We start from the raw sequence: 22,058 nt of genomic DNA, 5'->3' as shown, positions 1-22,058 counted from the left end.
AAGCAGATATGCAATGTTTCCAAGATCTCTTGTCCATCCTTTCTCAAGAACATGCTATAGCATATACTCCATTCAGTTAAGGGAGTAAACAAGAATTAGGAGAAATGGGATTCAGGCAGCAGAGCATCAAACACAGGAAGGAGACCAAGGGAATTCACAGAACTAGGGCAAAATGAAGTCCCAGGATAATGGTTCTACAGCAATCCCAGAAAAGCAGGGTATACCATGTGTATTATTGATTTGATTTTATTTAAAATGTATTTTTTTAAGTTTACAGACATCTGAAAAAAAGCCTTCACACTATGTTTGGATATAAAGACCATAATTAGATATAAAGGCTACTCCTTACATGTATAGATATCTTCTTTCCAGTTTACAAAGAGTTGGTGCAGGACAATGAGAATATCATGGCACAGGGCTATTATAATGGTATGTATAAAACTCCTAGCATTGTAATAGCTACACAAAAGCATTTTATTTTTATCTTACAGCAACCTGTGAGATAGGCAGGTCAATTGTTATTACCCTCATCTTATACATAAGATAGCTAAGGCTCAGAGTAGCTATGGAGCAGCTATACAGACTTAGAGCTATAAGTTCATGCAGCTGCTAAATGGCATAACAGATTCTAATTAAGATGGGTCTTCTGTTTTCAAGACTAGTCCTTAAAACTTCCCATGAGTAAAATGGAACAAATAATTGAACTAATAGTATTTTACTATTTTATATAGTATAATAACATAAATAGCTATAAAACAGATATAGTAAAAACTAATACAGAGGTAAATATAGCAATAATAAATATAGCAATACTAATACTAAATATAGCAATATTAATGTTACCTGTTGATACACTGATAAGCATTCCCACAAATAATGTTACCAAAGTTCCAACAGTGCTGAAGTATAAATATGATAAAGAATACCAGTTATCCATCAGTGGAGTCCTAAGAAAGAACAAAAGCATAACTGTAAGGTTTTATGCATGCTACTAGTAACTAAGAGTATGTGTCAATAACCCTCATGGCAAACTCAGAATATAATATTTAATCATGTTTCTAATGTCCAAATTTGCTGTCCCACTTTTACCTTATTGGATCAGAAATTAAGTGTGACCTAACTTTTGACTGTGTGGATCACAATAAACTATGGAAAATTCTGAAAGAGATGGGAATACCAGACCACCTCACCTGCCTCTTGAGAAATTTGTATGCAGGTCAGGAAGCAACGGATAGAACTAGACATGGAACAACAGACTGGTTCCAAATAGGAAAAGGAGTATATCAAGGCTGTATATTGTCACCCTGCTTATTTAACTTCTATGCAGAGTACATCATGAGAAACACTGGACTGGAAGAAGCACAAGCTGGAATCAAGATTGCCGGGAGAAATATCAATAACCTCAGATATGTAGATGACACCACCCTTATGGCAGAAAGTGAAGGGGAACTAAAAAGCCTCTTGATGAAAGTGAAAGAGGAGAATGAAAAAGTTGGCTTAAAGCTCAACATTCAGAAAACTAAGATCATGGCATCTGGTCCCATCACTTCGTGGGAAATAGATGGGGAAACAGTGGAAACAGTGTCAGACTTTACTTTTGGGGGCTCCAAAATCACTGCAGATAGTGATTGCAGCCATGAAATTAAAAGATGCTTACTCCTTGGAAGGAAAGTTATGACCAACTTAGATAGCATATTCAAAAGCAGAGACATTACTTTGCCAACAAAGGTCCATCTAGTCAAGGCTATGATTTTTCCAGTGGTCATGTATGGATGTGAGAGTTGGACTGTGAAGAAAGCTGAGCGCTGAAGAATTGATGCTTTTGAACTGTGGTGTTGGAGAAGACTCCTGAGAGTCCCTTGGACTGCAAGGAGATCCAACCAATCCATCCTAAAGATCAGTCCTGGGTGTTCTTTGGAAGGACTGATACTGAAGCTGAAACTCCAGTACTTTGGCCACCTCATGCGAAGAGTTGACTCATTGGAAAAGACTCTGATGCTGGGAGGGATTGGGGGCAGGAGGAGAAGGGGACAACAGAGGATGAGATGGCTGGATGGCATCACTGACTCGATGGACATGAGTTTGAGTGAACTCCGGGAGTTGGTGATGGATAGGGAGGCCTGGCGTGCTGTGATTCATCGGGTCGCAAAGAGTCGGACATGACTGAACGACTGAACTGGACTGAACTGAACTGAACCTTGATCTCATAATACCAATAATGTTTATTATAATACCAATGTCCATGTTTATTCATTCTGTTCATGTTATTCACTCAACTCTGCTTTGTTTCCCAGGCACTGTTCTTCTCATTGGAAAGTCTGACATTGAAAAGGTGGACAAGGGGGTTCCTGCTCTCAGGAAGTTTACATTCTAAAAGAGATATGTAATGATTAAGTAAACAAATTAATAAACATAACAATTCCCATTTTGATTGTAGAGAAGAAAGCATTTAAATGAGATATTAATATCAAAATGAGAAATTAATGTCAAAGATACTTTAAAAATTCCCTGAATTTTGGAAATTAAATGTCCACTTTTAAATGATGTCTCCTGGCAATCTTGATTCCAGCTTGTGATTCATCCAGCTGGGCATTTTAGGTGTAAAATATATTGATTCACAATTTTTTAAGGTTATATTCCATTTACAGTTATCATAAAATATTGGCTATACTCACTATGTTGTATAATATGTCCTTGTAGCTTATATTATACCTAATTGTTTTTAATCACTTGCCCCTATATTGCCCCTCCCCACTTTCTGCTTTTTTGTTATCTTCATTATTTTGTGGTATTTTTTAGATTCTGCATATAAGAGATATACAGTATTTGTGTTTGTCTGACTTATTTCACTTATATTTCCAGCGACGTGGATAGACCTGGAAGGCACATTGTAGTATTTTAAGTGGAGAAGTGACATGACCTGATCTGCTTCTAAAACAACTGCTCTAGGATTCCACATGCAGCTTTGATAGACCCACCATCCAGCCAAAAGTAATATTTGAAAACTTGGAGATGGGATGAGGCAGGTTTTTGTAGACCTCAGAGAGATCATGGCAATTAGAACTTAAGGGGTCAAGATCCCAGAAAGAAGGGGAAAATAGAAGTTAGCTAGTGAACTTAAGATAATGTGATATATTGGGCCAAAGACAGACAAAATAGAACAGAATAGAAAATCGAAAAATTGACCCACAAAAAATAGTCATTGGGTTTATGTCACAGTTGCCACTGCATGGCAAATGGTGCAAAAAGAAGATATTTTCAATAAATGGTTTTTGGCTAATATCCATATGGGGAAAAAATGAATCTTGATCACTTGAAATCAATTCCAAAGTGGATTACAATTCACAAATGGAAATGGTGCACAAGAAAGCTTTTAAATAAAAAAATTAGAGGAATATCTTTATGACCTCAAGGTAGGCAAAGATTTCTTAAATGGGACTCACAAAAGACTAACCATATAGGAAGAGACTGATAAGTTGAACTCAATTAAAATTAAGAAATTCTGACCACTATAAAGCATCACTGCTGCTGCCAAGTCGCTTCAGTCGTGTCCGACTGTGCGACCCCATGGACTGCAGCCTACCAGGCTTCTCCGTCCATGGGATTCTCCAGGCAAGAACACTGGAGTGGGTTGCCATTTCCTTCTCCAATGCATGAAAATGAAAAGTGAAAGTGAAGTCGCTCAGTCGTATCCGACTCTTCGCGACCCCATGGACTGCAGCCTACCAGGCTCCTCCGTCCATAGAGTAAAAAGGTAAGCCACAGAGTGGGAGAAAAATATTTTCAAAACTTATCTTTTATCTAGAATTTATCAAGAAAACTTAAATAAATAAAAACAGAGAACTCATTTTAAAATGGACCAAAGATTTCAATAAAGTCACAAAAGTTCATAAAAGTAGTTATACAAATGCCCAGTTCAGTTCAGTTCAGTCGCTCAGTCGTGTCCGACTCTTTGCGACCCCATGAACTGCAGCACGCCAGGCCTCCCTGTCCATCACCAACTCCTGGAGTTCACTCAAACTCATGTCCATCGAGTTGGTGATGCCGTCCAGCCATCTCATACAAATGCCCAGTAGACATGTAAAAAGGTATCAAACTTCATTAATCATAAGGGAAATGCAAGTTATGTACCCATTAAGTATTGGGAACTTAAAAAGTAAAAACTGAATCTGAGTGATCGAAACCTAATATGTAGGCAGTGAGAGTAGCTACTTCACCTTTGGCTGTGTGTGTGTTCACTCCCCTTGGACTCTAGTCATCCTGAACTGTGCATGACGTCCTAAGACTCCATGTGGCTTCAGGCCTTCCTGATTTGCATATGTTGCCTTCATTCCGCAACATACACTCCTTCCTTTTTTCCCCCCGTCTGATCTTGTTCACCTGATTATTTCACCCATGTTACACTCCTCTAGAATCTTTCACTCAGGAATCATTAGGCTCCTCCTCCTTCTGGTTGTCATGATAGACTGTGAATACTACTTTTCACAGTGTGTTACTTGTTTATTCTCTTGTCCAACTTCCGTTTGGGTCATTTTCTGTGACAACAATAACTTTCCAGACCTTCTCTTCTAGCCAACTTCTGCATTCTTCAAGTATTAGTGCATCCCTGAAGTCTGTGCTAATCTACATTTCAACTTTGCTTATAATCATTCTTGTGGGTACTTAGTTCATGCTCAAAAAATTCTGATTTATTAGCTGAGCTATTTTATAAATAAGCTAACATAGAACAGTGATTATTATGGTACCAGGCACATAGTAAACCTCAGCTCATTTATGTATTTTGGAAATCCAAATAACCAATATGCCTTTAAATTAAAAGATACATCTACATAATCAGGACAAACACTAAGAAAAATTGAGAAATGAAAAGTACAACTTCAACATCCTCCAATTTATCCTTAATCACTTCTCCCTTAACTAATTCATCACTTCTCCCTTAACTAATTCATCACTTCTCCCTTCTCTCTAATGACTTCCTGAGCTCCACCCCCAAAATGCATTCATTCTTATCCAGAATACACCCTGTATTTCTGTGCCCTTATCTCCATAGCATCCCCATCTAGTCAAACCTTCCCCCACACATGCCTCAAGCCCTAGAACTACCTTTTCTCTTAACCCATGCAGATTACCAGCCCTGACTCCCACACAAGTATTCTCATAGCTGAATTCCCTCTGAATCACCAATGATGTTTGTATGTATGGTCACATTCCTTCTCCCAAGAGTGTGTCCCATTTTAAGAGGGAGATGCCATGTCTTGTCTCAAAAGAAATGATTCTCCAGTGGCTTCATTCTAGGCAAGCTGGAACTGGGGCAATACTTTAGGGGAAGTGCCATCATCTTTGCATTCCTTGAATGCATCCATGGGTTTTACGCTTTAAAGCTGAATATGTATATACCCACTGAGGGTAGTCTTGCTCTCACATCCACTGTACAGTGTAACAGTGATGTACCAAAAGGTCTGTTACTGTTTACTCACTAAGTGAAACTTGCTCAGTTGTATCTGACTCTTTGTGATCCCATGGACTATAGCCCACCAGGCTCCTCTGTCCATGGAATTTCCCAGGGAAGAATACTGGAGTGGGTGGCCATTTCCCTCTCCAACCAAAAGTCTACATTATTTCATTAAATCAGATGACATCAGTAGCCAGAAGCTCAAAAATGTACTGCATAACTGAAAACTCTAACAGGAAGATCACAGCTGCAACTCATTGCCAATGCTCTAAAGATTTGGAATATTTAAAACTGAACAAATAGCAATTATCCAATGTATTTCAACAAATTGCAGCTTCTAGTTGGTAAAAGTTATACTTCAAAGGCTATATATGCAATGTGTCTTTTATAATTTTGCTTTTCATTTTAAAGGTTTTTCAGTGGACAAAGACAACTTTTCATTCAAATGGAACTAATATTTGTCAGCATTTACACATAGTAGAATTTTTTGTTACTATTCAAGTCTTCTCTGCATCTGTAGGTGAAGTGGAAATTTTTATTGAAATTAAGAAAATATGGCTTTTTTCTTTTGCTATTTCTGAACAAAATATAATAGCCAGAAAGCCACACACACTCTCCTCATTTCAAAATTAGGCAAAATCACAGCACTGCAGGCAAGACAAAGAGCAACAGAGGTTTTCTATCTGTCACATTCATTTTTTAAAATATGACATTACAAGGCTCAATCCATTACCTTTCAATGTTGTGTACTTGAGAAGCACTGGTAGAAAATGGCATTTCTGTGGTTGTCATCCAATTTGTTCCATTGTATGTGCTGTTACAGCCATAGGTTTCAAGTCTTAATGGCATCATTCTCTCAGGAAGTGGGGGATAAAGCTGAGCTCCAATTCCGACCCACAAAGAAACAGCAAATCCAGCCAGCAGACCCCCAAGTGCTCCCTGCAAAACAGAAGTGTTTTTCAAAACAAATAATACAGTTTGCTTTGAAATAGAAGTTAACATTAGGAGCTTAAGCTCAACACGGTCCAAGTCAAATTTACCAGCTTCCTTCCTAAAACTCTTCTCCCTTGCAAGCTCCCTGCCTCTTGCCAAGGGCAGCATGGGTCCCAGGTCCCTCAGCCCAGAGCCCTTGTCTCTGGAACCCCCAACCCCTATTTTATATCTCTATCTTGCCAATCACCAATTCTTCTTCATTTTTCTTTACATATCTCATAATTCCATGCCTTCCACTCTGTCTCCATGGCCAGCCCTCTGTTCTGGTCTCTTCATCTCTTTACACCCAGTGACCACAACAGACAGATATGCAGTTGACTTCAAGCCAACTTTTCCCTCCACTTTTACTTAATTTACAAAAAAAATGGCATGCCATATGAGCAACAGGGGCTTTCCAGGTGGCACTAGTAGTAAAGAACCTCCCTGCCAATGCAGGAGACCTAAGAGACTCAGGTTCGATCCCTAGGTTGGGAAGATCCCCTAGAGGAGGGAATACCAACCCACTCCACTATTCTTGCCTGGAGAATCCCATGGACAGAGGAGCCTGGTGGGCTACAGTCTCTAGGGTCACAAAGAGTCAGACAAGACTGAAGTGACTTAGCACACACCCATGCATGAGCAACAGGCTATGAAGAAGAAAGCATCCACAGAATTTATTCCTTTACTTAGCAACATGCATGATAAGTAAATTAGGGGACAATGCTGCTGCTGCTGCTAAGTCGCTTCAGTCGTGTCCGACTCTGTGAGACCCCATAGATGGCAGCCCACTAGGCTCCTCTGTCCCTGGGATTCTCCAGGCAAGAATACTGGAAAATAGCAAGATGTTTTCACAAATGACTGCAACGGTACATATAACCAAGCCAAGTACTTCCAGAGATAAGTGGAAATGTCCTCTCTAAAGACATTTGGTTTCACAGTCTTTGAAAGACTTGGGTTACCCTGCTCCTACCTTTCACCAGTAATCGAACAGTTTTTGATAGTCAGTCAGTCCTTGAATGATTTAAGCTCTAGTTCCAAATAATGCAGTCGAAAGCAAATCTTGCTGGAAAGCCCCTTTCTCTGTGGTGAAATTTCTCCCCTCACTTTAAGAATAATGATCAGATTATTACAACAGAAATAGCAGTATCTTACTTCCTCTGCTAAGGACAAGTTGGACCTAGTCAGCTATAGCATTTCTGGAGGTAACTCATGGTAGCAATAAATGTCAAAAATCAAAAGTCAATCTTCTTTTAATATTTCAGTCACTCAACCAACCACTTGCATTTCACAAAGAATCTCATCAAAACTTCAACATTTTGAGGTGGACATGAACTGCCCTCTTTCTTTGTGATTCATTTCTACTAAGCTAGCATTTCATATGACACTTCATTGAGAATTATTATTAACAATAATAACAATGATAATAGCCCTTATTTGTATCTGCCTTACCAATTCCTAATGCCTCATGAGGAAAATGGAATTCTAAGTATAAAGTTCTACAGTTATTCTCCATCTGTCTGAAACAACCACACATACATTATAAGCTTTTCCTAAACTTCAGCTTTATAGCAGGACTAAATTAGTAGTGTTCCTCCTGACTTTCAGAGAAATTATTTCAATTTCATTTATACTAAACAAAACTTAGTACACCTCAAAGCACAGATATGTCTATATAGAAGAACAGAGCTATTACTTCTTTCTGAACTCAATTCTAAATTATGATTATCCTTTTGGGAACAGAAGCACGTTGTTGGAGCTACATCTTTAAATATCAGGAGAATAGATTCTGACCAAAGTGGCAAAGAATTTATCTTATTGCTTCTCTTTACTGTACCCTGGCTATTCACAGGTATCCTTGGCTCTACTGCCCTGAAATCTTTCATATCCAAGCCTGTAAATCTCCTTTAAATCTTAATGATTAATATTAATGAAGGGTAAAAAATAAATAAAAACAAAATGTTGTTCTTTAGTTATATAATATAATATTCATAATGTGCATGCTAAGTTGCTTCAGTCATGTCTGACTCTGTGAGACCCTAGGAATTGCAGCCTGCCAGTCTCTTCTGTCCTGGGGATTCTCCAGGCAAGAATACTGGAGTGGGTTGTTGTGCCCTCCTCCAGGGGATCTTCCCAACGTAGGGATCAAACCTGCATCTCTTACATCTCTTGTATTGGAAGGCAGGTTCTTTACCTTGAGCACCACCTGGGAAGCCCAATATTCATAATATATTGTATTATATTATATATCATATTATGTATTATTTCATAATATATATTCTTTAGTTGTGCTTTATGATACTCTTTAATATTATATTTTGGGCTTCCCCAGTGGCTCAATGGTAAAGAATCTGCCTGCCAATGCAGGAGACACAAGCTCAATCCCTGGGTCAGGAAGATGCCCTGAAGAAGGAAATGGGCTTCCCTCATAGCTCAGTCAGTAAAGAATCTGCCTGCATTGCAGGAGACCTGGGTTTGATTCCTCAGTTGGGAAGATCCCCTGGAGAAGGAAATGGCAACCCACTCCAGTATTCTTGCCTGGAAAATCCCATGGACAGAGGAGCCTGGCGTGCTACAGTCCATGGGGTAGCAAGAGTCGGACACAAGTTGGTAACTAAACTACCACCACCACCACTCCAGTATTCTTGCCTAGAAAACCCCATGGACAGAGGAGCCTGGTAGGTTACAGTGCATGAGGTCACAAAGAATCAGACACAACATAGTGACTAAACAACAATATTATATTTTAGTTATAATTACGTTTTTCTATAATTATGTGATAGTCACAATATCGGAGGAGGTAATGGCACCCCACTCCAGTACTCTTGCCTGGAAAATCCCATGGACGGAGGAGCCTGGTGGGCTACAATCCATGGGGTCACGAAGAGTCGGACATGACTGAGCGACTTTACTTTCACTTTCACTTTTCACTTTCATGTGTTGGAGAAGGAAATGGCAACCCACTCCAGTGCTCTTGCCTGGAGAATCCCAGGGACGGGGGAACCTGGTGGGCTGCCATCTATGGGGTTGCACAGAGTCGGACACAACTGAAGCGACTTAGCAGCAGCAGCAGCAGTCACAATATATATTGTTCTGGCAGTTTCCATTTAGTTTCACACATGCAGGGTCCCAGTGCATAGTACATTCGTTGTGTGTCCCAGCGAAGTCAATACGAATAACTTAAGTCATCAAGATAAGCCACTAATGACAGGTATCAGAGGAACCATAACTTTATAGTTGAGAAAAATTGTAGAAATGCTACTGTAGTTGGAAAAGTAGACTTTACATATATTCATCTTTTATACTTACAATTGAGTTGGCAAAGGGAACCAAAATCCCCAAAGAAAACAAGCCCATAAGTGGCCCACCAAGCATGCCAAATATGCTGAGTGCTGCCTACAAAATTAATAAGAAGTCATCAATCAGCAATCGGAAATCCAAAGTTAAAACATTTAAAAGTAATTTCATTGAGATGAGGATTTAAACTCAAAACTCCTGAAAATCATGGCAGCCTTGCCATTGACAAAGAGATAATTAGAACCTGGAAGCTTCTGCATCTCAGGCTCGGTTCTATCTGTTCATTAAGTATCCTCAATAAAAGAAGCAAACTATAAAGAGGACAGAGAATTATGAGGCAAGAGGGACACTACTCCTAGCATTGTTCTTGTAGATGTTAATAATCACATCACTCCTTTGTGCTTCGGTAGTCTCAAAATGCTCTGCAAAACAAGATTGTGGCTAAGTACTACTAAGTGACCAGAGATGGCAACAAAACCCAATGCTATCCTTGATTTCCTAAGGATAGAACTAAAATGAGAAATGTGATTTCAAAAAGAAAAAAAAAAAAAAAAAGATTGATCAAATCATGTAGAAAGTTTTAACCTGATTGGCTAACTGCAACCTTTGCTTTGATGGACAGATGCCAAAATCATGATAGTGAAAAAAGTTTACAGTGTGAAGAATGCAAAAGTGCAAATAGCTGAAACATTCAAGAGATATATGTTCACAATATTCAGACAGCTAATTCTTGAGAGTGAATAGAACCATCAAAGAAGAATCAGGGACCCACTGGTTTGTTCACAGAGTAAAAGGGACAGATGGAAGAGAATTAATACATTAAAGAAAAAATGTTAGTCAAAAAAATTTTAGAGGGTATAGACTGCAGCTCTGGGTTAAAAAACAAACAACAACAACAAAAAACAAACAAAACAAAACAAAACAAAAAAACAAGAAAAGAGCTCTACCTAGTGGACTAGGGAAGGAGTGAGGATATGATGACAGAGAAGAGCTAGTGTTCAAGGAGAATATGGACTCAGAATATGGTCCTAAGGAACCATTTCACAATGTCTCTTGAACCAGAGTCCAGTTGGAAGGAAGGTAGACTTCACTGCAAAATGTGAGAAGTCACTTGGCACATGTGGTGGTCACCGTGACAGTGTGACCTAGAGCCAGTTCTAGAGATACAAGGAATAGTCTCCCCACCAAATACTTGTCTCAGGAAATAAGACCTTGGTTAGAGATGAAGCAAGGAAGAGCTGTCTTCAAGTCATGATGACTCTCCTAGAATATCTCATTACCTATACTCAGGCCAGAGCTGGTATATGAAAAAGGGGGGGAAAGGGGGAATCAATCATAAGAGCTCTAAAAATAATTCAGACTATGAAGGAAAGCATACTAACAGGAGTTTTGTTGGTTATAGCTTAGGTGTACCAGATAAGGTTAGAGTTTCTAGACCTAAATCATCCATTCATTCATATAATCAGAATGAGAGTACACTATTTTAACAGCTGGTATACACTAAGCAACAACCAACCAGAAAGGAACCAAATCTTGGGCCTGAAGCAGGAGTCTGGAGGACTTGTTATGCCTAGCATTAACCTTCAAGTTTCTGGGTCATGCTGAGGTCCCAGAGTCCCAGAGTCGGACCCAGGTGGCCATGGAAATTCCATGGACTACTTGGGGGTGATCAGGTAAGCAGATATTTATGAACCAATACATAAATAGTTACATTCAACCTGAATGTATAAAATATCTACTTTGTCTTAGGAACTGTACCAGATATTTGGTACAGTATCAAAGAACAATGACATAATCCTCACCTTCATGAAATTTTAACCTATTTAGTAAAATAGACACTAAATAAATGACTGCAATAAAGTATTATAATGGGGATTACAAGAGAAATATGAGGTACTCTGGGAACATAATAGAGGGGAACTCAAACCTATCCAGGTAACAGAAAGAGCCTTTTCAGAAAATAATGTTTAAGTTGAAACTTGAAGGAAAAATAAGACTTAAACAGTTAAAGAGTGCTAAACAGAAAATCAGAAGGATACAGAAGAACTCAGAACCATCGATGAGAAGATCTATTAATAATTGACACTTGTAGAATATACACTTAACAATAGCAGAGAACACATTCCTTTCTTGTTCCCCTGTAACACATACCAAAATACTATATCCTGGGCTATAAAACAGACTTCAGCAAATTTTAAAGAATTAAAATCATACAGAATGTGTTCAGAATGACCACCTTGGAATGAAACTAGAAATCAATAGCAGAAAGATAACAGGAAAGTCTTCAAACACTTAGAAACTAAGTAATATACTTTTAAACAATCCATGGGGCAAAAGGACATATCAAAGGAAATTTTAAAATATAAATACAAAACATGAAGAGTTGTGGGACACAGCTAGAAGTGCTGAGAGGGAATATTTTAGCAATTAGTGCATAAATTATAAATAAAATTCTGAAATCAATCATCTAAGGTCCTACCTCAAGAACAAAATCCAAAGTAAGCAGAAGGAAGAAAATAATGAAGATAAGAACAAAAAGCAATGATTTAAAACAGAAAAACAATATGGAAAAATCAGTGAAACAAGAAGCTAATTCTTTGAAAATATCCATAAAAATTGACAAAGCTCTAGCAAGACTGAAAAACAGATAAAAGATAAAATTACCAATGTGAGGAATAAAACAAGAGCTAACACTACAAACTCTGCAGATATCAAAACCATAATAAGGGAATACTATGGATCAAATCCTTGATCCATTTTATAATTCATCCAATATGAAACAGGTAATTTGAATAGCTATAACTACTAAGGAAACTGAATTCATAATTTTAAATTCCCCCCAAAAGAAACCCCCAAGAGCAGATGGTTTCACTAGAGTATTATACCAAACAGCATTATACCAAACAAAGAATTAACACCAGTTTTGCACAATCTCTTCCATAAAAAAGGAGAGAATTCTTTCCAGTTTATTTTATGAAGCTGGTATGACCCTAATACCAAATCCAGACAATGACATTACAAAAAAATATTACTACAGATCAGTACCTCTCATGAATATAGATGTAAAAATTCTTAATAAAATATCATCAAATAGAATTCAGCAACATATAAAAATAACTATATGCTATGACCAAATGAAATTTATTCCAGAAATGCAAGGCTGGATCAACATTTGAAAATCAATCAGGATAATATACCATGTCAAAGGACTAAAGAAGAAAATCATATTGTTATATCAAATGACGCTGAAAAATCATCTGACAAAATTCAACACTCATTCATGATAAAAACTCTCAGGAAAATAGGAGTAAAGGGGAATTTCCTTAATTTGGTAAAGGGGATATACAAAACTCCTACAGCTAATGTACTCAAGAATGAATTACTAAATGTTTTCCTCATTCAGGGACTTCCCTTGTGGCTCAGCTGGTAAAGAATTTGCCTGCAATGCAGGAGACCTGGGTTCAATCCCTGGGTTAGGAAGACCCCCTAGAGAAAGGAAAGGCTACCCACTCCAGTATTCTGGCCTAGAGAATTCCATGGACTGTATAGTCCATGAGGTTGCAAAGAGTAGGACACGACTGAGCAACTTTCACTTTCACTTTGCTCATTCAGACTGGGCAACAAGGCAATGGTGTTCACTCTCCTACACTTATTCAACATAATGTGTAAACTGAAGCCACAGGAATAATATAATAATAATAATAACAAATTGAAGCAATAGGGAAACAAAAGGTACATGCGCAGATTGGAAGAGAAGATATGAAATTGTCCCTATCTGAAGTTGAAGAAAATCCCAGAAACTAATAAGTAAACTCAACAAGGTCATATGATATAGACAAATATACAAAAATCAATTGTATCTCTTATACATTAACAAACACATGGACACCAACATTACAAATACAATATCATTTAAATTACTCAAAAAATGAAATACTTAGGTATAAATCTAATTAAATATAAATGGGACTTTTATATAAAAATTACTGTGTTATAAAAATTACACAGTTGGTGGTGGAAAAACTTAGGGACAATCTAAATAAATGAAGAGACATACTACATTTATGGATTAAAAGATTCAATGTGGTAAAAATGTTCCCGAGTTGTTATATAGGTTTAAGGCAATATTATCAAAATCTAAGCAGGGTTTATATATAAATTATATATATATATATATGAAGAGAATATTATTCTAAACTTTATATAGGAAGGCAAAGGAACTAAAATAGTTAAAACAATTTTGAAAAATAACAATAAAGTGGAAGGAGTCAGTAAATCTGGATTCAAGATTTATTACAACATGATAGTAATCAAGACTGTGTGATCTTGGCAAATGGATATACACACAGATCAATGGAATAGAACAAAGACACCAAAAATAGACCCATACAAATATGCTCCATTGATTTTTCACATAGGTACAAAGGCAATCAATGGAAGAAAGATAGTTTTTACAAGTGGTGCAACTGGACATCCACATGGAAAAGTAACCTAAGTCTCTCACCATTGAGGAAACTGGCTAAAGGATATGTGGAGTCTCTCTGTATTATTTTTTACTATTACTTGTAAACCTATGATTTTCTCAAAATGGAAATTTTAATTAAAAAAAAATTTAAAGACTTTAGTCATATCTGTTCCTTGATATGTCTATGGGTAGATATATAAAGAGAGAAGTCTAGAAGGATGATCACATGAACTTAAAAAAAAATTTAGTGATTATGACTTAAACCTTTGAGGATTAGCTCTTACCTGCAACAAAGCTCCCATTAGTGAAGCCAGTGCAGCCATGCCAATACACAGGGCCCCAAACAGCACACCTATATGGATGACATAAAAGCCATTGCAAAATCCACTCAGAGGATTAGAATTCTCAATAGAATAAACTACCATACTTTGATTCAAAGTGTGTAACGTGACTATAATGAAGAATGGCCACCTATCTCAGAGTCAGGTAAAAAGGCAATGGGCTGTTTTTCTACAGCATCAGCAGTGTGCAAAGAGGAAAGAAAATGCTGATATCATGTCCCAGGATTTATTACATTAGGTTATATAAGTAAAGAATCCCTAAAATTAAATATAGGTATTTTAAACTAAAAACCATTGTGTTACTAATCTAATCCTCCATAAACATTTGTTTGTAAAGGAAAGCTCAGGTCTCTTTTCAGTTTGCCAAAAACAGGACACACTGCTCTGATGGGGCAAGGGAGTAATAAACATCAGAAAGTCTTCTGACTTTACGTGTTCATTTCTCCTGGGAAGTGGAAATCCACACCAGAGTATTTTAGGACCTTTGCTGCTGCTGCTGCTAAGTCGCTTCAGTCGTGTCCGACTCTGTGCGACCCAGTAGACAGCAGCCCACCAGGCTCCCCTGTCCCTGGGATTCTCCAGGCAAGAACACTGGAGTGGGTTGCCATTGCCTTCTCCAATGCATGAAAGTGAAAAGTGAAAGTGAAGTCGCTCAGTCGTGTCCGACTCTTCGCGACCCCATGGACTGCAGCCTACCAGGCTCCTCTGTCCATGGGATTTTCCAGGCAAGAGTACTGGAGTGGGGTGCCATTAGGACCTTTAGCCTTCTTATAATCATCAATATTCACAAACCTTTCCTGTTAAACAAAAGCAAAGAAAGGCAACTTGAAGATAAGATTTATAGTTTTCCCTTCTACCAAACTCTTTCCCCAAAACTCCTTTATAGAAATTCTCAAGCTATCACTGGTGGTCAGTTTATGGAATTTTTTTTTGTCTTTTGGCTTCCAGTATTTTCCAGGTTTTCTCTAACTACACATTTTACTTTTGAAACTGCTTTAGGAAAACTCTGGATAAGGGAATGGCAACCTACTCCAGTATTCTTGCCTGGGAGATCCCAAGAACAGAGGAGCCTGTAGGCTATAGTCCATGGGGTTACAAAGAGCTGGACACAACTGAGCAACTAACACACATAAGAAAATTTCACCCCCCATTTTTATTTTTAAAGATGTCCATTCAACAAAATGCACCTGAAATCCATTAATATAATTTCCCACATATAAACTTCAAAATATAAAAAATAAAATGAATGAGAAATTTGTTCATAAAAAAATTAGTGCATTCCTTATGTTATTTCTATCTTACTTACAAAAGCACTCACACCTTTGTTAAGCAAAGTGAGTAAATAATCTCATTGTGCCTGAATGGAAAACTTTACATTAATTTTTTTAAAAGGAGCTTTATTGCAATGATTTTCCATGTCTCTAAATCCTCATATAAATAGTATTTCCAACATACTAAATTCTTCTCTACTTGGTAGCTCATGAATGATCATCATTGTGGGTTTTTTCTACTCAAATTATCAGAAACATTCAAGTCATTTGCCATATTACATACCTCAACATAATGATTATATTCAACCCTTCAAAATGAATGAAAGCTTCACCTACACTAGTGGAGTCCATTTGTTATTAATCATCATCAACATCATTCCTTGAGTATCAGCTAGTACCTCTTGTTTTACATGGATTATCTCTAAATCTCACAGTACCTACAAAGTGAATAATTTTTGTTTTCATTTTCCATATAAAGAAACAGAGGCTCAACTGGGTTTGCTCAAGGCTTTGTTGTTGCACAGATACTAAGTCATATCCTACTCTTTTGCAAACCCATGGACTACAGCCTGCCAGGCTCCTCTGTTGCCAGGCTCCTCTATTCATGGAATTTCCTAGGCAAGAATACTGGAGTGGGTTGCCATTTCCTTCTCCAAGGGATTTTTCCCAAACCAGTGATTGAACCCACATCTCCTGCACTGCAGGCAAGTTCTTTACCACCAAGCCATCTGGGAAGCTTGCTCGAGGTTAACAGTTAGTAAATCAGTGAAGCAATTTGGTGAGGCCAGCAAGTCTGTCTGGCTTCAAAAGCTTCTATTGTTTCTACTAAACCACACAGCTTCAACAACCCCATAATGAGCCCATCTAAATATCCTTTAAGGAAGCATTATATCATTTTTTAAAAAATTATGCTCTAGGATTAAAACCAGGTACATAATAAAATAATTTAATGCTATTTAAATTTAGGGGACACTGAAGAATATAAATTAAGTATGTATTCCAGGCTACAGTTATGGCAATTACATACAGAATTGTGGTATAAAACAGAATATTATTTACTATTTCTTTGACAGTCTACTAGTGCTATTAAGTTGAGGTTAAAGATTCTTCTTTAAAAAACAAATTTGTTAGTCATTCATCCTGAAACAAGTATACCCAAATGAAAATGAAGAAGTCCATGAGCTAGGTTTCTCTGAGTCAAATACTGCATCTGGGACATTTAGCAATTGAGGTTAAATATCTTTCCATTCTGAAAGAGATGGGAATACCAGACCACCTGATCTGCCTCTTGAGAAATTTGTATGCAGGTCAGGCAGCAACAGTTAGAACTGGACATGGAACAACAGACTGGTTCCAAATAGGAAAAGGAGTTCGTCAAGGCTGTATATTGTCACCCTGTTTATTTAACTTATATGCAGAGTACCTCATGAGAAATGCTGGACTGGAAGAAGCACAAGCTGGAATCAAGATTTCCGGGAGAAATATCAATAACCTCAGATATGCAGATGACACCACCTTTATGGCAGAAAGTGAAGAGGAACTCAAAAGCCTCTTGATGAAAGTGAAAGAGGAGAGTGAAAAAGTTGGCTTAAAGCTCAACATTCAGAAAACTAAGATTATGGCATCTGGTCCCATCACTTCGTGGGAAATAGATGGGGAAACAGTGGAAACAGTGTCAGACTTTATTTTGGGGGGCTCCAAAATCACTGCAGATGGTGATTGCAGCCATGAAATTAAAAGATGCTTACTCCTTGAAAGGAAAGTTATGACCAACCTAGATAGCATATTGAAAAGCAGAGACATTACTTTGCCAACAAAGGTCCATCTAGTCAAGGCTATGGTTTTTCCAGTGGTCATGTATGGATGTGAGAGTTGGACTGTGAAGAAAGCTGAGCACTGAAGAATTGATGCTTTTGAACTGTGGTGTTGGAGAAGACTCTTGAGAGTTCCTTGGACTGCAAGGAGATCCAATCAGTCCATTTTAAAGGAGATCAGTCCTGAGTGTTCATTGGAAGGACTGGTGCTAAAGCTGAAACTCTAATACTTTGGCCACCTCATGCGAAGAGTTGACTCATTGGAAAAGACCCTGATGCTGGGAGGGATTGGGAGCGGGAGGAGAAGGGGACAACAGAGGATGAGATGGCTGGATAGCATCACTGACTCAATGGATGTGAGTTTGAGTGAACTCCAGCAGTTGGTGACGAACAGGAAGGCCTGGCATGCTGCAATTCATGGGGTCACAAAGAGTCAGACATGACCTAGCAACTGAACTGAACTGAAGTGAAGATCCTACAATCTATGAATTTGAGAATTCATATTGAATAAAGTTGAGCATTCCTCATACAATTTTATTGACTATCTCCTGGACAGCCTACACATGCAGATAGAATAATCAAGATTGGTTAAAAAAAATCATAACACTCTGTTTCTTTATCTTTAATCCATACACATAAGACTATATATCTTAAACTGTCAGTGCCCTCTTAGGTAATAGAGAAAAAGTATGACTCTTGGTTCCAAACTAAGGATATCTCTTAAAACTGTGGTTGATGGAAAGGGGTTGAATTTTTAACTGTAGCTAAGAATTCTAACATAGATTTGGGATAGGAAGAAGGTAGAAAAGAAAGTTAGCCAAATAGGACCCCTTGAAATTGTTCTTTGTGGTCACTGGACAATTGTTTGAAGTATATCCCAAATCTTGATTGCAAATATGGCCATGACTGCATTAAGTCACATGCATGCATACATTCACACTATTTTCCATGGAAAATAATTTCTGGTATCTCTAAAAATGATCTCCCAGAGTTAAAATGGAATTGTGAAATGAAACCTTACTCATTCCTTGTGAAAGCCAAGAGAGAGACTTTTCCGAGAGAGATGGGAAGCGAGGTTTCACTAGGTCTTCCATGGTTACTGCTGCTAAGGCATTAATACTGGAGGACACTGTGCTGTAAAGGGAAACCAAATTTTTAATGTATATGTAAACTTTAATAATACCTTAACTAGGAATAAGAAAAAGAAAACATATTGTCACTTCTGAAATAGAACCCGATTTCTACTACATTATTTTTTAAATTATTTATTGAAGTATAGTTGATGTACAATGTTGTGGTAGTTTCTGGCATACAGCAAAGTTATTCAGTATATATATGTATATATTATATGTATATGAAAGTGAAAGTGAAGTCACTCAGTCCTGTTCGACTCTTTGAGAACCCATGGACGGTAACCTACCAGGCTCAGCAGTCCATGGGATTTTCCAGGCAAAAATACTGGAGTGGGCTGCCATTTCCTTCTCCAGGGAATCTTCCTGCATTGCATTGCAGACAGTCGCTTTACCGTCTGAGCCATATATACATATACATATATATATTATTTGTCATATTATTTTCCATTATGGTTTATTATAAGATATTGAGTACAGTTTCCTGTGTTATATAGTAGGACTTTGTTTTTTTTTAATCTATTTTACCTACTACATTATTTTTAATAACTACATCATCCTCTTTCTGGAAGCTGTCACCCAAGAATGATTCAGGCAAATCCATAGGCTTAATAGTGAGAAAGGATAATTTAATGTTGCTTCCATTTTGCAATTAATCCTTATTATCCATGAAAGAATCTCTTAGACCATGCAGTATTACTATATAATGACTTTAAAGCACATTTTTCTTTATGCATAGAAAGGACTATCATAAGTCCTCACTAACATTCACTATAAATATTAATAATATTAATTTGCTGGATCTTCACTAACATATGTTGTACATGATAATAATAAGCATAACACAGGAACAAAGTACAATGAATAAGCTCAAACACAAAACAAGATTATTTGGACAGTATATTTTATTCAGCCTGTAATAGGAGATTTGTATTCTAAGTTTTCCATTTGACCATGCTTTAGTTACATTCATATTTCAAACTAAGACTGTAGGTCCTTATTTTTGACCATCAGCAAAACTTATCATCGACTGATTGTCATTACTGTGACTGTATGGGGTATGTGATGATGTTTTAGACAGTAGGGACTAAAGATAAAAGCAAAGACTTATGACAACAGACAGCCAACCCTCATAGGGGAGAGCAGACTGACAGAAAAGGAGACATGGAATAATTACCTATTTAGGGCCATTTGTGCCCATGTCCAAAATTCAACTTTATCCCCCCAAATATCCAATAATAAAAGAAACATCCCAAGAGGGAAAACTTGTATTATTAGAGTCCTAGTTCATACCTTAATGTTCCACTGTAAGCACAGGCCACAAAAAGTCCAGGAAGTCCCGGATAATCTTGCAGAATGTCCAGTACCAAGTAAGGCATGAGCTGAAAAATTCCAAAACTTACTCTTGAATACTATTGGCTATGAAATAAAATTAATTAACATCTCATTTACCTTGTGGTATTCAAGAACTAAAGGAAGATATTCCACACAACTGAAATGTCCAAATATGAAAAATTAAACTCTTTACCTGCTAACATTTAAATCAAAGAATAGAATAGTAGTTAAGGGTACAGGCTCTGGATTCAGACAGATGTGGCTTTTGTTATTTAGTTTCTCTGAGCCTCAGTTTCCTCATCTGTAAAATAGGAATAATAATCCTAACCTCACAGAGTTGCTATAAAACTTAAATTAGATCATCTATGTAAGTTCTTAGTATAGAACACAGAATATAGTAAAGGCTCAGTAATAGGCAGCTGTTCTCATGTATTGGAATAACAAATCAATTTAAAGGAAATATTTTTACATACTTCTGTGCTTCAGTAAGAATGACTCAAGTTTATACCTGTGAACTTCAATCACTATTCGGGATTGAAAATGTAATTAGAGCTGCTTATACAGTTGACCCTTGGACAAAATGAGTTTGAATTGTGTGGGTCTGCTTATATGCGGATTTTTTTTAATATAGAAAAATATACATGTAGAACATCATATGCATGACTTTGTTGAAGTGGATAACCTATCCTTACACAGGTATGGCATGAGTGATATTTAATATGAAAACAACATGTTAGGGTTTTTTTTTACTGTCTTATTACTGATTTCAAAGAATTGTTTTACTGCACAGTATGTCTCTCTCTAATAACTGCAGAAACTGCAACAACCAATCATCACAAGTAAGTGATTTTTAAAAAAACACACAACAATGCTTCTAACACTATATTATGAATATGACTATTATACTGTATGCCATCAAGACTTTATAACAATTCATTCATTAGGGTATAGGCTAGGCTAGCATGAAGTAATCATATCAATTACACTAGATTACAAATAGCTCAGTTGGTAAAGAATCTGCCTGTAGTGCAGGAGACCCCGGTTCAATTCCTGGGTCGGGAAGATGCAGTCAAGATGGGATAGGCTACCCACTCCAGTATTCTTGGGTTTCCCTTGCAGCTCAGCTGGTAAAGAATCTGCCTGCAATGTGGGAGACCAGGATTTGATCCCTGGGTTGGGAAGATCCCCTGGAGATGGGAAAGGCTACCCACTCCAGTATTCTGACCTGGACAATTCCTTGGGGTCACAAAGAGTCAGAGATGACTGAGCAACTTTCACTTTCACAAATTAAGCAATCATATTGCAGCTTCTTTGTCAATGCATGAACTGCCTTGAAAATTTTTCCAGGTATTTCCATATATTTTTCTATTATTTATTTATTTTCAGCACTGTGTCTTTGTTAGGGCACTTGGGCTTTCTCTAGCTGCAGTGAGAGGGGGCCGCTCTCTGATCGCAGTGTGCAGGTTTCTCATTGCAGTGGCTTTTCTTGTTATAGAGCACGGGCTCCAGTAGTTGTGGCACACAGGCTTAGTTGCTCTGCAGCATATGGGATCATCCTGGGACCAGGGATAGAACCCGTGTCCCCTGCACTGGGAGGCAGATCCTTCACCCTGGACCACCAGGGAAATCTCTCAGTACTGTAATGTTGGAAGTAGCATTCTTCATTCTTGTTATGTCTGCTAAAATAAAATTTTCCAAATGCTTTATAGAAACTAAAAATGAATAATGTGCCTATTTGCTAGTACTTTACAAGAACATGAACACTGTCTCCTCCCAGCTAATAAACTTTGGGAACGTCATTACTGCATGTAAGAAAGACATAGTACTGGACCTGGTCTGGTGCAGACACTTTCTTGGCTGTCCAAGGATCACAGTCATGGTACCTGGAGTAGAGGGCAAGCCCACAAAGCACTGAGCAGACAAGGATCACCCAGAGTCCCAGGAGATTGATGTAGAGAGACCTAATGAAGTGAAAACAAACAAG

General features: G+C 37.6%; 1 protein-coding gene across 1 annotated transcript in view; it reads right to left on the bottom strand.

The window, feature by feature from the left end:
* The window catches only part of SLC5A8 (solute carrier family 5 member 8), a 70,680-nt gene that overhangs the window by 7,524 nt on the left and 41,098 nt on the right, over positions 1-22,058 (bottom strand). Inside the window, exons 7-13 of the mRNA XM_005898588.2 lie at positions 21,906-22,035; positions 20,033-20,121; positions 18,631-18,743; positions 14,468-14,535; positions 9,731-9,817; positions 6,186-6,391; positions 844-947 (exon numbers count right to left, since the gene is read on the bottom strand). Coding sequence (XP_005898650.1) covers positions 844-947; positions 6,186-6,391; positions 9,731-9,817; positions 14,468-14,535; positions 18,631-18,743; positions 20,033-20,121; positions 21,906-22,035 — 797 coding nt within the window. The remainder of the gene's footprint in view (positions 1-843; positions 948-6,185; positions 6,392-9,730; positions 9,818-14,467; positions 14,536-18,630; positions 18,744-20,032; positions 20,122-21,905; positions 22,036-22,058) is intronic.

Source organism: Bos mutus, chromosome 5, assembly GCF_027580195.1.
Source record: "Bos mutus isolate GX-2022 chromosome 5, NWIPB_WYAK_1.1, whole genome shotgun sequence".
Classification (NCBI taxonomy): Eukaryota; Metazoa; Chordata; class Mammalia; order Artiodactyla; family Bovidae; genus Bos; species Bos mutus.
This window is presented reverse-complemented; position numbering and strand designations above follow the sequence as displayed.